The sequence below is a fragment of the Sinocyclocheilus anshuiensis genome, unplaced genomic scaffold (genome assembly GCF_001515605.1).
Source record: "Sinocyclocheilus anshuiensis isolate Anshui unplaced genomic scaffold, SAMN03320099.WGS_v1.1 scaffold1563, whole genome shotgun sequence".
Lineage (NCBI taxonomy): Eukaryota > Metazoa > Chordata > Actinopteri > Cypriniformes > Cyprinidae > Sinocyclocheilus > Sinocyclocheilus anshuiensis.
In genome coordinates this window covers 515,991-532,239 of record NW_015552706.1, presented here as the reverse complement: position 1 = coordinate 532,239, position 16,249 = coordinate 515,991, and the positions used below count along the sequence as shown (strand labels likewise).

At 36.8% G+C, this 16,249-nt stretch overlaps 1 protein-coding gene across 2 annotated transcripts in view; it reads right to left on the bottom strand.

The window, feature by feature from the left end:
• Positions 1–16,249, bottom strand: part of LOC107667750 (neurabin-2-like) — a 67,746-nt gene that overhangs the window by 20,633 nt on the left and 30,864 nt on the right. For both annotated transcript variants that reach the window (XR_001631814.1, XM_016459468.1), the window contains exons 3-4: positions 2,460–2,592; positions 1,332–1,452 (exon numbers count right to left, since the gene is read on the bottom strand). Coding sequence is in view for 1 of the 2 variants with exons in the window: in XM_016459468.1 (XP_016314954.1) it covers positions 1,332–1,452; positions 2,460–2,592 (254 nt within the window). In the remaining variant the exon portion in view is untranslated. The remainder of the gene's footprint in view (positions 1–1,331; positions 1,453–2,459; positions 2,593–16,249) is intronic.

Sequence of the window (16,249 nt, the reverse complement as noted above, 5' to 3'; positions counted from 1 at the left end):
TATCGCTCTTTGTTTTAAAAAAGGTTATAAAAAATGTAAATAATTATCGATACCTAACGATATGAAACATTATATCGTTGATACATTTTTTAGCTATATCGCCCAGCCCTACCTCCATCCATACACATATGTGTTGATTAAATACTCGGTCTGTTTTATAAATAACAAAACCATGGACACTATTCATTTTGACTATTTCACTTTGTCTCATATCAGTCTAAAAGCATCAGCCTCACAGTTTCCACTGCATGTCTGGTGATGCCTCTGTGACTTTGGTATTTAATCCATTTTGCAGACTGATGAAAGCAGATGTCCTGGTAGTACAGACTGACAGAAGGTAAAGGAATCCCAGTTTCTTTTCACTCTCATTTGCACTTAAATCCATATAAATCCCACTCTATCCTGTAATTCTCTAACTGACCTTTAGGGATGGGCGTATCGATACTGATGCGAGTATCGAAAGTATCGATACTCAAATAAAAAATATCGATACTAAGGTGTGTGTTTTTTTTTGTTTGTTTTACCAGTGATTTTGTTTATTTAACAAAAAAATGTATGCGTACAATATGTATTGAATTGGATGAATAACCTATGTTAGTGAATAATTGTGTAGGATAGAACTATTTTCCTGCTCATCTGTTGCAAGACAGAACCAATCAATCACAGAGAGCGTTCACTCACTTCTGACAGTGCATTCAAAGAGGGCTGCGTTTCCCAAAAGTATCATAAGAAATCATTGATGCTTTTGGGAACGGCAGAACAATTCTTATCAGACGACAGAAAAAACATATATGTTTTGAGTTATTTCACAATAAACAAATTGAAATGGTAGCCTACATAGTGCAATTACATTTATTTAAACTGAACGTTAAAAGCTCATATTGATCATGTTCTATTCTGTAATGTTAATATAAATCATAGCTGTCAGAATAAAAAGGCTGCATTTTATGCATGCAACAGCTTGTCACTGGCAGTCCCTTATGAAAATGAACCATGGTGGTTTTACTAAAGTGACCGTAGTTCAACTATACTATTTGTAGATTTCCATGGTTACCACTACAGTAAACATATTGTAACCACGTGTAAACAAAAATATAACCTAGTAAGTTGCAATTAAGGTGTATTGAATGTTAAAATGCATTTCAAATATAAAGCTAAGTGGGTATCATTACCCATTTCACTCTTTTGTAATTGAATAATTTAATACATTTCATAATTTAAAAGTTCAGTTTAGAAGTATCGTATCGGTGTCGATATCGACGATACTGGCCTTTAAAAGTATCGGTATCGTATCGAAAACAAAATAAGTGGTATTGCCCATCCCTACTGACCTTCCATCTCGGTGGGCGGCTCCTCCTTCTGTCACTGTCTTGACAAAGATTCCCAGTTTTTCCAGTCCCATGTCCGCGCCAGCACCCATCCCGATGATGCTGATTCCCAATCCGTCATTATCTGACCGGAAGGAATCACAGAGTTACAGTTTACATGACTAAGTTAACACTTCTCGTAAACGAACACAACATCAAGCAGAAGTACAAGCAGGATTTCAGAGCTACGGCAGAGGGGAATTTTTCAGTGACCCTTATGTTCTTCAATTCAATGATTCTTTAAATCAGTGTTGTTTTTATTAATTAAAACACTAAAACAATTTTTTAAGGTTTTTGGCAATTAAAATACAGATTAAATATAAATATTAGATGAAAAACTTTAAAAATGTTGCCTTGACAACTAACTGAAATGAATAAGTTTAAGCTAAAGTACTACAATTGCTAAAACTAAAATACAAATAAATGAAAGCTATATGGAAATATAAAAAAACTAAACAAGAATTAAAAAAAAGCACATAGTAAAATGACTAAAACTAAAATTTAAAATGAAAACCAAAAATATAAAAATAAAAGCTAATTCAAAATATTATTAAATACTAAAAAATAACGGTTTAGAATTGTAAATGTGCACTTCAAAAGCTTTAAGGCTTTTAGACGGCAATAACTAAATATTGGGATAATGAGCTGGAATTAGTATGTGACTAATCCTGTGACTGTAAATCATTTGAGCATATTTAAAGATTATAATTATTTAGCAATTATAAATACATTTGATTCCAAATAATCCTCTTGAAATTACATTATTCTTAATCACTTCTTTTTAGCCCAGAGCGGTTGTAACTTTAATACCACTGGAATATAAAAACTACACAGCTGAACACAACGCCTCTATGTCTACGCTGTGATATTTCACATACGGTAGCTATGGTAACCGCCACACTGCTTTAGGAGAGAGGGCCCGAGCCCTCCGATTTTCTAATCAGCAAAAGCTGCTTACTTTACAGAGCAAAACAAGCTGCTTCAGACAGTTTGTTTAGAAACAGGAAGTTAAGGACCCTTAAGACAACATGCCACACAGGCTCTAAAACACACACGGTTTAGTCAGGAAAACTCCATCGGTGGGTCGAGTACCTTTCTCCAGCTCAACGGGGAAAAGGTCCAGTCTCTCCACCCTCTTCTCCAGTTCATACTCGGCCGAAGCCGCCATGGGATCAACCTCATCATTACGCCTGTCGTAGTCCTCGTTCGAGTATGTGGTGAAAACCTGGGAAAACAAAGTCAAGAAGCTTAAGCCTAATATATAGAGTATTTTAAATTGTGTTTTTGCTTTTCTCGGCAAGAGATGCAGCAAGTCATTCACATTGAGAGTAATAGAGCAGGTGACAATTACTGTAAGAATTATGAATTAATTAACACTGGCTGTCAGGAGACTTGGGTTCAGATACTGGTCACACACACATAGTGACAGGGACTTTATCGTTTCTTAACCTGTCCTGGATTATATTCAAGATGCCAAATTGCTGCAAATGCACTATTCACTGGGCAACAACAGATGGAATACAAGTTTTCAAAAATTGGTATGAAAAATTCAGTCTGTAGCGGACATGGATTTAATGCCTGTCAATTCAGAAGTACAGATTAATAATAAACAAGATTGAAGAGCTTGTAAATTGTAGTTTAAAACACATGTGCCAAGTTCTTAGAAATCTTGGTTTCGCATGGATTTGAAAAAAAATTTCATTTTCAAGAAATTATAATATATTTATGATAATATAATTATAAATAATAACAATTAATCAAAATAATCAAAACATTTTAAAATAGTATTTAAGTATTTTTTACTTAAGTTAATTTTTCACAAATATTGTTACGTTTTTGAGGAGTCACATTACGCGACATTTTAAAACCTGAAATATCCTTGACTTGTCATGAAAAGGCCAAATTATCTGATATTATCTGAATACGATATGAAGTCATGATGGAGTGCAGGCGTCAAAAATGTAGTGTGTGCAGTTTCATTTCATGACTTTAAGAGTCCTCAAAAATAAAATAAAATAAAATAAATAAATAAGTTGCAAAAACAATTATTTCATCAGAATACAAAGCAAGTATTCTTGAAGCCACTTGAATGGCTATCAATGGAGAAAGAAGCTTTCTGGGTCCAGATGGTGCAGTTATGACATCCACCAGCAGGCACTAACTGGGCCGTGCAAACAATGTCAGACATGGGAGACAATCGTTATTTTAGAGTTTCATTTGGTACAGCTAGTGGAAATTACACCTTTGGGAAAACAGTCCAGAGCTGAAGTCATCTTCTTCAGTGAAGATGTTTTTTTTCCCCTTTCTCTATAGTTCTGGGCACCACTTACCGCGCAGCTAAAGCAGCAGTTTATACAGATACAGTCATGCATCATGTTCATCCGTCAGAGGGACCAGGGCCCTGAAACCGCACCAGCATATGGGTGTAGCACAGTGGGTTCATTTATAATGGTGAGAACTACAACAGTAAGCCGGAAAAAGAGTGCCATTCTATATAAAGAAGCACAGTTTACCCACGAGTCTTGTGTACATCTGCTGAATATCTGGTGGTAACAGCTTCCTGTTTAGGGTCGTCTTTGATCTAAGCATTTTTTCTTTCTTGCTAAAGCCCATGTTACAAGCACTGATGGGAGAGTAGCAAAACAGAGCAAAATACAGGAAGGCACTTTTTCCATTTGACGCTACCTGACAAGTGACAAGTGAGTATTTGCTTGAATTATCCATTCAACACATTTGGTGAGTGAATCATTGAAACATTCAATCAACCCAATCATTCAGCAGATTTGTTCAAAAATATTGAAAGATTGAAAGACTGACTATTGAATATCAGCCATCTTACTCATATATTATTTCAATATGATTATTAAAGTAATATTATGTGATTAATTAATTGCCAATGTTTTTATTACATGATGATAGATTTGAAAATAGTTTAAAAACACATCCCAAGTTTAGAAATATATTTATTAGTCATGTTGAAATCTGATTAGATTTTTCCTTCCACCATCCATCGTTGTTGCTTAATGTAGATTACAAAGTTAATCATTCATCCTGAACAAAATTCTGACTAATGACATTAACTTATTTCAAACAAGGCAAAGTTTTACAGATAAATGATTAAAAAACCCTCCCCTCATTTCTTTTTTTCTGATCTCTTCCCATGCTCTACTGCAGTGGAAAATCATAATTACCGGCATATCAAAAAATGCTGACTACAGTAGCTCTAACGCAAGCAGCAATGATTATTGCCCATCTGTCTCTCCTCTGGTGCTTCTGTCAACTTCTTTTTTTTCTGGGAAAAACTACAGAAAATTATGCACATCATAGTTGGGTACAGGAGGACATGCAGCAAAATTTCAGACATTTACTTTTTCCTTCTCTTCTCTTTTCTTTTCATTTTTGTTTAGTCATTTTCAACTTCCTCAGCCCACCCCATCCTACAGAGCTTGTCTTTCACAACCACTCACTTCCTCTTATTTCATCTCCCTCTTTTCATCTACTCACCCTGTACATTATATTCTATCTTTCCTTTCATTTCAAGGAATAGTTTACCCCCAAAATGAAAATGTTTTCATTTATTACTTCCTTTTCTTTTGTGGAACCGAACATTTTACGCAGGTCTTTTAGATACGCAGACAGTTCATAGTGACAAGAGCTCTAAAAATGACCTAAAAGAAAAAAAAAACCCCATAAAAGTCTATATAATTATATCAAGTCTATGTCATTTTGACCATACCAGAGTCTGTGAATGAACCATGAATGAATAGCTCAAAAGAACTAGCTGAAAAAAAAGATTTGTTTATTTAACTGAACTTTCTGACTCAATGATTTAGGCACAGTGGTTAACAGCCCACTGAAGGGCAAGATTATCAGTGAATAACTTCAATATGAGTCTGTTTCTCACACAACGCTATCGTATGGCTTAAGAAGACATGCGGTGCATCCCAAATCGCATATTTATGCACTGTTCTATGACGTTTTGTAGTATATAGTGCGAGTAGTGTGTTCACACAGAAAATGCCAAACAGAAAATTGCACTTTAAATATCCGGATGATGCACTTAAATAATCGACGAAAAAAAAAAGTGTGGAATGTTGGACACTTCATGCACTCAACTGTCGCAGATTTAATTACGTAGTGGAGGGGGAGGGGCTACCAGACTCTGATTATGAATGACAAAATCACCTTAAATAATTCATACACTACATTGTTGAGTGCATAGTGCATAAGTACATGCATAGTGTATAAGTGCATAGTGTATAGTGCGTCATTTGGGATGCAGCTATGGAATATAGCGTTTGAGTCATATTGACTTTGTTTATGGTGCTTCTATTGCCGTTTTTTGGATCTTAACAGCTATGGTCACTATGAAGTGAATGGAAAAGACCTGAGAGAATATTCTTCAAATATCCTCTTTTTTCACTCTACAGAAGAAATAAAGTTATTCAGGTTTGGAACGACGAGGAATGAGTACATAATGAATAATGTATCATCTCTTTAATTTCCCAAAACACCAAATAAAATCCTGAAATTTTATAGCATGAATTACATTTGATATTATCTTCATCTGCTGGAAAAACTGGGCCAAATCTGCTTGAGGTGGTCAAGGTGATTTCTGAAAAATGATAGCTGTTTTTTTGTTGAAACCCAGTCTACCTGCCATCTAGACCACCTAGAAACCAGGTATAATCAGCTACCATCAGGATTTTCCAGCACAGCTAGATTTAATGTACCACATCACCGTTTTATTTCTCTCACACGTCCGTCTCTTCTCTGGGTCACTCCTCCCTTCCTCAGAACGCTGCATCTCTTATCTAAAAATATTCCCTCTATCTCAGTGCTTGAAGTGAACAGCAGGTCGGAGCACCCTCACTGTGAATGCCACCGGCCTGCTCACATGTCTATGTCTCCATGGCAACGGCCCGGGTTGGCGATTGTAATTATGACATCGTTGTGCCATTTTTCCCCCCCTTTTTCGCGTTCTCTCACTCCCCCTCCTCTCTCTTTATTCCTGTCTTCCTCTTGATGGCTGTGCAATGCAAATGTATATAATGATGAAATCATGTCTATGCTGCCTGCATATGCGATTTGTGACTAAAGATGAATAAGATAAAATGCCATAAATTTAAATTCTGGGATCTCTGGATTCCAGCAAACACAGATTTGGTCATTCACGTCTTGCAGGCCAGTTCAAACAGTGCAATGCCAGGTGCCATCTGTGGGTCATCTGTCTTTGGCTAGGAGTCTGTTCCATCTTTCTGTCTCTTTTTGGTGTATCCCTTTCTGTACCTCTCTCTCTCTCAGATGGAATGTTGGACGGGACGACAGAAATTCACAGGCCAGATGTGTCTGAAACACACATGCAACCTCTGCGAACTCCTTCCACAGAGCAGAAGAGAATTCATAGCCTTTGTAGACCTCAGTCAGAGTTCATGCCACACTTAATTTGATGCAAATGAAAACAAGGATTTGGCCGCATACCGAACACACTAAATGGTTTGGGAAGTGATAAACTGAAATTAATCGCAAGAGTGAATCCTCAAAATCAAGGGTTTTAAAACCAGGGTCCAGGAACTTCCAGGTTTCTAGGGAGTCCAAACCCTCCCCCAAATAAAAGAACAAATAAATAAAATTAAATACTACTAAAAAAAGAGGAATTGTTTGAATTAAAAAAAAAATTAAAATATGTCTTTCAAAAAAGGGGACGCTTTTAAAAGCATGTTTTAACTTAGTTGTGGCCTACGACCTACTGAAACTTTATGGAACCAACTGAATAGATGGTACATCTATCCTTCACAGACTCATTTTCATTTGTGTCATATTACCACCATTTGAGTCTTGTGGCTCACTTCCTGTCATTATTCTCACTATCAAAGACATTAATGACAAGAAATTCAGCCTTCTTGATGCACCATAAAGATCTCTTATCTAAAAACAATAAATTACATGAGGTGACAGATAATACACATGCATTAGCAAATGAGCTCTAAACTGGACATGCATTTGCAGTGTGTGCATGTGGAATGCAGCTGGTTTGACTGTGTGTTTTTGGCTCACACACTCTAAACTCTCACTGGTATGCATGGGGACAGTGCAGTGTTAGCATTACAGCACCCCGCTCCTCTCCTCTCCTCTACTCTCCCTCACACAGACACACACACACAAACCCTCGTTTCTCTGCAGGCCACAAACCTAAAGCTGCATACAGGAAGATGTGGAGGGTGCTGGAATGTGAGCAGTCACACACACACACACACACACACACACACACAAAAACACATGCATTTGAGGGTCATCATCATAAAGCTGTGTGTCTTGATTTTGAGTGAATGTGTTAATGAAAAAGGAGGAGATTATAAGATTAGAGTAGTTGTTGACCAATATGGGTTTTTCAAGGACTGAAACCAAAATACATAATGAAAATGTAATGTTTTTAATAATGGCAAATAATGCATACACAAATGGGACATTTTGCTGCTTAATATTTACTGTTAATTGTGTAACTTTATAATTATAAAATACAAAGTTTTATAATAATTTTGTAAATTAAATATTTATCATCTATGATTTAAAATTAAGGATAATTTAAAACACACACACACACACACACACACACATATATATATATAAAATATAAAATTTAAACAACTTTTTAAACAAAAAATATTTAATGTTACAGTATAGTTAATATTATTTTTTATGTAATTTTGCATTTAATAATGATGACTTTCAAATAGTGATCATAAAAATATAATAAAAAAAAAAAATAGTTTTCATTAACAACAAATCAACATGATCAATTATTTAACAATTTATTAATTCAACTTACAACAAGTGTCCCATTAACAGTATCCAACACAACTTACTTTCATGATTTTCATGATAAATTACTAATAAAACATTAGTGTAAGTGTTATCATGTGAGGGTCAATAGTCTGAGGCCCCGTCCACACGGAGACACGTTTAGCTGTATACGCATAAATTTTGTATCGTATAGGCGTTTCGTCCACACGTATCCAGCGTTTTGGGAGAGTGAAACCGATATTTTTTGAAACCGGGTCCCAGAGTGGATAAATCTGAAAACGCCGCCCTTGTGTTTTCGTGTGGACAGCGAATGCGTATATTTTCTGAAACTATGATGTCATCAGCCCACGTCTCGCCCCTAGTCAGACACCGCTACGTCACGTAACAGCAACAAAAACATGAACAAACACTGAACGATTGTCTTTTTATTAACTAACATTAACACAGATTAATAAATGTATTGTTCCATGTTCGTTTGTATATCGCGCGCAAGGTTTATGCACATAGTCCAAGTTTTCTTCTCCGTTTTTAGTGTATCTCTGTGGCAGAATTACAGCGCCACATACTGGTCTGGCATGTATACTACATCGTTTTGTGTCGGTTTTGTGGTTTCGTGTGGACACAGATATTTCTTGAGACGAGGGGAAAAAAAAGATCGGATAGGGAAAGCTCTGGCTTCATGTGGACGTAGCCTTAATATAACATCAGTTTTGGAAGTATTGATATTTCAAGATCTATCCGCATATTTCTACCAGGATCTGTCGAATGAAGACAGAGCATTTATCTTCTATATGTGTGTTTTCTGGTCATTTGCAACAGACCCAGTTTACGCAAAGGAACTGAAAAGAAAAAACTGGAGGTGAAACTATTTTTTCTCAGAAACTGCCAGTAAATTTCACAAATAATTACAAGTAAAAGAAATGGCAAGTAACACATTGAAAGCAGAAAGACTGAAATAGTATTTTCATGTAAAATGTACTGTAGTAATCTGTTTTATTTGCAACTTCACAGTTTTTACTGGGACAGTCCACTTGGAACAGCCTAACATTATGTGACAATGGGGCAGAACGGATCACCCCTCATCCAAAACCTAAATCTTGGTTTTACTAGACCAGATCTTAAATTCAACCCCAATGCAACCAATACAGAAAACCAAAGTGCAACAATAAACAGAAACACAAGTGTGTTTGTATTAGGGGTGTAACGATATTCAAACCGAACCGAAAAAACCATGATACACCACCCACGATACGTATTGCGGTACTCTTGGTACTCCGTAGCACCTGCACACGCAGAGCCTCGTCAGAAAAATATTGCAAATATTGCAGTGCAAATATTGATTTCTCTTTCAAGACTTGCATTTGAACTGACAAACTAACATAAAAAATATGTCAACATTAGTGGTCGACCGATATGGGTTTTTTTGACAGCCGATGCCGATGCCGATATCTTGGAAAGCAGGGTGGCCAATGGCCGATATAATTGTATTTATTTTCATTTATATTTAAGAAATTTTAAATAATTTGAAAATGGATTAAAAATAATTGTATAAAATAAAAATACTTATACTTTAGAAGACAAGGCATTTTTCACAAATAAATAAATATTTAATAAAAATCTAATTATAAAGGAAGTAAAAATACATTTATTTTTTTTCAAATAAAGCCAAGGTAACACTCATTTTACATACAGCATGCAATGAAAATGACATGAATATGACAGCGGGCAAATGCATAAAGTGCAGCATAATTTGAATTCACTAGCTTAAAGTTTGTCGATCGCGCGTTTCCAGTCAAGCAGAACTCTCCTCCTGTCAGCATTCAATTTGCATAGACCGACCGTCACCCAGAGAACACGCGATCATGCAGGTTTCTCTGGATCAACTAGATTCGACTAAGCAGGGCCGTTTCTAGGCATAGGTGAGCTAGGCGGTCGCCTAGGGCGATGCAAAGTATGTTGCAGCTGTATTTCTATGAAATTCTGTTGTTTTAGCTATTCTGTTACTAATAAAATCGTTTTTTTTTTGTTTGTTTTTTTCCGCTGCTTGTCCTATTTTGGCACAATCCCTAAACTGAACTTGAGTAGTTTTACTAAGGGCACCCATCTCACATGAAATTGAACTATGTCAAACATATTCTACCTGCCTTCCTGATATAAATTACTATACATTTGATATGGTAATTAATTCTGAGACACTAATTTGGGCAAAGAGCACTAATGACTTGTTTAAGACTTGAAGCTAAAAGTTGAGGACTTGCAACTCGACTTGGACTTGCCTGTCTTGACTCGGGACTTGACTTGGGACTTGTCTGTCTTGACTCGAGAATTGAATGCAAAGACTCGAGACTTACTTGTGACTTGCAAAACAACGACTTAGTCACACCTCTGCTTTTTGTATACATTTTAATTCCTTCGTTTAACAGTTCTATCTGATTATTAGATAGACTTCTATCCATATTAGACAGAACTGAACGACGACAAGAGGGAGAATGTGAGCACTGTGTTCAGGCGCTGGCATTCACTCAGCGCCGTCAAAATAAAAGTCCGCCGTGCCGTCAAAATAAAAGTTCCGCCTCGAACACATCGGCCAACCAGAAAAACTTATCGGCAGATGCCGATATTTAAAAAATGCCAAATATCGGCCGATATATCGGTCGACCACTAGTCAACATGCCCGTCTTTGTTAGTATCCTTGCAAACATTGTTGGTCATGTCTTAAGTGAATGTAAACAGTCGAGAAAGACCACGCTTGTGTATCAGTATCAGCGCACTGGATCTGTGAATTATGTCTTAAAGGAACAGCAGTCTATTCCAGCTGTTTGTGTTTTTAATGTTAAACAACAAAAGACAAGGAAATCACTCACTTCTCTTTATTGAATAGCTTTTGTAACTTCAACAAGGATTGGTCTTTATTTTATACAGTGAAATATGCACTGTTGTTTTACATTTGTTTACTTTAAAATTTCTGTGCCTGAAAATTATGGTTAAACACCTGAAAAACACTGTTTATTTTATTTGTATCTTTGCTCTATTGTATTTATTTGTACTGTTGCATTTAATTTGATTATTTGTTATTATTTTCTTTATTTTTATTTGACCATAGTTATTTTTTTCCCTGAACATAGTGCATACCGAACCGAACAGTGACCCTAAAACCGTGAACCGAACCGTGAGTAATCTGAACCGTTACAACCCTAGTTTGTATGCACTTTTCTAATCAAGTAGTTTATGTCTTGCTCTTTTCCAAGCAAGCAACTGTGCCACGGTGATCAGATCAGCCTCTCTAGGCACTGTTTTGACACTTCTCGCCTGGTTGCCATGGAGATTGTCTTTACATGCAGATGGATACACACTCCACAGACACAAACACACTCACAAACACGAACACAAGGTGACAACGGCACACACATGAGAAACCCCCGAGCGTTCTGAAAGGTTGTGACAAATATTCTTAGCAACCTGTGTTTGCCTAATAATTAAAGCCCTGAAAATCACATGTGATTCAGCCGCAGGGTGGTCTACAGTATCCCCCCAGACAGGTCAAGAAGAGAGAGAGAGAGAGAGAGAGAGAGAGAGAGAGAGAGAGAGAGAGAGAGAGAGAGAGAGAGAGAGAGAGAGAGAGAGAGAGAGAGAGAGAGAGAGAGAGAGAGAGAGAGAGAGAGAGAGAGAAGATAAGAGAGAGAGAGAGAGAGAGAGAGAGAGAGAGAGAGAGAGAGAGAGAGAGAGAGCGAGCACCAGCACAAACACTGCAGGGTGGTCAGAACAGCACTGAATGATTGCTTCATTTCCCTTCCAATTTAATATTCATCTAATGCAGATTAGCTCATCTGCATATAACAAAGCCAATGATGTCCTTCTCTTGTAGAGGTTTCATTAGTATTTAATCCTTTGTTGAAGTCCTGAACATTTACGAAATATGCAGACTTATGAAACAGACAATGTGCTGAGGTTTGAATATTTAGAGTCCTCGCCATCTAATGTTATAATAACACTAGTATGTACTGATGTTCCTGACCATGACAACAAAGGATGGTGGATAAAAACTGGAATACAATACTAGCATATACAGTAGCTTACTGCAAAGTATATCATGCTGCTAAATGCTTACAGGATTTTTTCTGAAACAGCACGCAGTATGCAAAATCTTCAAATAGTAGTATGCTAAACTGGTAAATGACTTGATGTTGCATATTTAGCAGGTATCGACTCAGGAATAAATACACAAATTTTGCATTTTAATAATAACACTAATAATAATAACAGTAATAGTAATAATGTGTTTTTATTATTATTATTATTATTATTATAAGTATGTAAAACTGTTGGCTGTCTGATCAAATCATGCCTTAAGAAAAAGATGTTACTTTTGGCTCATTTGGCAAATGTTTTTAATAAAACTATTAAAACATTTTTTGTTAATTGAAATAAAGCTAAAACTAAACCTGAAATAAGCAAATTAAACCTAAGTATTAATATTTTAAAAAAGGAAACATTTAAACTAAAATTTCAACAGATAATAGGTTGTAAATATATATATATACGTTTCCTTTTTTAAATATCAATACTTAGGTTTAATTTGTTTATTTCAGGTTTAGTTTTAGTTTTATCTTTATTAAAGCTAAAATATTAATACATACTACTAAAATACTACTAAAATAAAATAAAATAAAATGTAAGAGCAGAGTTGTGGGTCTGTAATAAAAATTAGATACAGTGAGCAACCTCTAACTAATTTTCACAAAAAATAAAGAAAAGAAACAGGACGCCAACTTTCACAACAGGAAGTTGTTGATTATGATCACTGCTTCACCAAGCAGGGTAAAACACTACATAGTTCTTTAGAATTGGCACTGCTTGCTGACAGTAACAAAGGAAGTCCACTAACACATCAACTACTAGCATTAACACCCTTATAGAGTTCAACTTTCGTGTAAACTTAAATTCTACCCTTGTAAATTCCCCTTGTCCTTTCAAATAACAGCTCACCCAAATATTGAACATAATTAATTTTCTATTTAAATACTACTAGTAGTAACCAGGGGGAGGGGGAGGAAACAAAACAAAACATCGCGTCGGTGTGTAAGTCACATTTTACTATTACTTTCAGAAATAATTTAAATACTGAATAGGTCTAAATAAAACAAATGTTAGGGTTATATAGTGCTGGGCGGTATACCGGTTCATACCGAATACCGGTGTTTATTTTTCTTATGATATGAATTTTTAAAATACCGCAATACCAGTTTCGTTTAAATAATGTTCGGAACACGTTTCAGGGGGGGTCTCTTTTCACTGTTGTACTGTGGCGAGGACACAGCTGTATGTGTTACTAAGCGTGAAAGTTCCGAAACTGAATCTGTAGAACTAATAGAACGTGATGACACAGAAGAACTCATCCACAATATCCACTGACCGCCACAAATATCCACCGCCCCCTGCCATCAGCTCCCGCGTCTCACACACACACGAGCGCGACTTCAGCGCTAGATTTAGCAACTTTCAGACGCTTTTAGCGGCTTTTTCCCATAGAATATATATACTGACAAACCTAGCGACTTTTTGGATAAACCTTAGCTATGATTCAGTTGGAAGATGTCGCCAGTGCTGCCCCGCGAGCGCGAGGTCTGACTCTCCCGGCGCAGTGTCGTCTCTCTCGGCGTCTGTTCTGTGCAGTGAGCGGCAGAGAAGCATTGCTTTCAGTTGGCCGCACCGCAGCCGACTCGTCAATAAATGAGTACAAAACAGCGTTTCCAAGCACCTGTCACTTACTGACTGTTTGGAATTATAAATTATTATTTTTTTGTTACTCCGAGGTAGGCAGTGCGCTGCATGAGACAAAAAAGTAAAATAGCCAAAACCACCGCATAGCCGCTCAACATGCATCTACTGTACATGCATGTTGATTTTATCAGACGATGTCGCGATTATAAATGAGAGTGACTCCTGGTTAACATGTATAAATGGGTCGTGTTTCGTCACTATTTAGAGTGGAATTTTTCTACAATATTCACTCATCATGACAGTAAAATAGGGCATTCTAAGTCAATCTACTGCAGTAGCCTATTTCCTCTCTCAATCAATAGAAAATGTGGTTTACACCCGGTCATGCATGGAAAAAAATTAATAAATACCGTCATATACCGTGAAACCGGTATCATTTTGAAAAATATCGTGATATAAATTTTTGGTCATACCGCCCACCACTACTCTCATCTCTGGAGTACCCTCCCCTCCTCTGTTCCACACACAACATCTGCAAACACCTGATACGAATCCAGCACCCTGCTGCCCTACACTCTTGTTAAATTGTTACCACTTTTGCTAAGCCAGCTCCGACAATTAACAACACTGCTCTTTCCTTCAAAGGGCCACTGGGCCTGTAGGTTTAACCTTGCTGCTCCTGAAGATTTGTTTTTGATTTTCACGAGATCCCAAGACGCTTTCAACTTTGTTCTCTCACTCTTGCCACAGTGTCTAGAGCCAGGCTTGCTGCCAGACTTGGTTATATATAACAAATCTCAGGCTTTAAGTAAAAAAAAAAAAAGAAAAGAAAATCTACTGTGACAAATCTGGAATTCAAAAAGCTGCCCACAACAACAACAACTACTACTTTTTATGATGTTTGACCCAGAACTGTTCCACGATTCTTTAAAGTTTCTTTAATATGTGTAGAATTAAATAATAAGCCACTCAAGGTTGTACATTACAGTGATTTTTCCATGGGTAAGTAGGAACAACATGACTCCATGAAACCCTTTTAACCATGGTACAACCACTGTAATGAACAGCCTCTTTCGGCATAATGATTTTATAACATGGTAGCAGCAGCAAGAGGATAAAAGACACAATAAAATAAGTAATTAATAATAATCATCCAAATAATTCTTATCTAAATATGGTTAATAATTTGTGAAATAATTACCAATTATCAAAAGTATTAAAATGACAAAGATAATAGTAATAATTTATTAAGAATTGTTAAAATTATTAATAATTATTGCAATGTTTGAGCTGTTACGCAGAAAGTAATGCGTTGTTCTAAACTCTGAGATGTTATGGTCATGGATTAAAAAGGATAAGATAAAATAAAATGAAAATAAAGTAAAATAAAATAAAAAATCCTTCATGAACAGTAACAAACAATTGTCCATGAACAGTAATATAGTTCATTAGTCTAACTTAAGGAAATTTACAATTCCCATATAACAATTTCAAGCATTAAACTGTGCATCCATAATTTACTCAGAACTATCTGAACTGAGTCCAAACTATCTGTTATAACTGGCACTTTTATTTTATTGCTCCTTTTGCAGCTTTTATTGATACAGATAATCAAGATACAACATAAAACGATGGGGGAAATAGACGCAAGACATTGTCAAGGAATACCTCAAGTCAGAATCAAACTTGTGTTGTCTGCATGAGCATCACAGCTCACAGTGTCAGATCACCTGTGCTAACCTCTGTCACTTCTCCAAAATCGATCTTTGACACTTGTGGACCCATATAGCTATTGGATGGAAGCTAAACAACGTTGAGTTTTAAAGCTCCTCAGTGTGGTGAAGAAGCCTCAGGCTTGTGCTGCAGCTGTAGGCCTCTCAGAGCACTAATGTCCAACTGTGGCTCTCTGCTGCCGTTCAGAAGCACACTCCAGTGAATCTTCTGTGCAACAGAACACTCACTATATGTGTCTGCGGCCGTCTGTTTTTCATCGGGCAGCAGGCTGAGTGTGTAGGCAGTAGCGTGTGAAGCGTGTTCGGGCGCCCCCTCCCAGCATATCACCACAGCCCCACAGATGCCCCTGCAGCACCAAGAGTGAACTAGAGCAAATGCGTTTATGAATTAATACTGGGGCAGAAAGGTCTGTGTGGGTGTAAATGTATATGTGTGACAGCGAAAGCGAATGAGAGCATGGGGGTACAAGGAGGGTTTAGGATGTGTGTGTGTGTTGTGCTGCTCTTTTTCAGTGAGCCAGCCCCCGTTGCAGCCCCAGGATGTGAGCTGTCACTTCAGATAGCTGGTGATGAGGCACAGAGCTGTCAGGAAAGGGGAAGACGGCCCAGAAAAGGAGAGAGAAA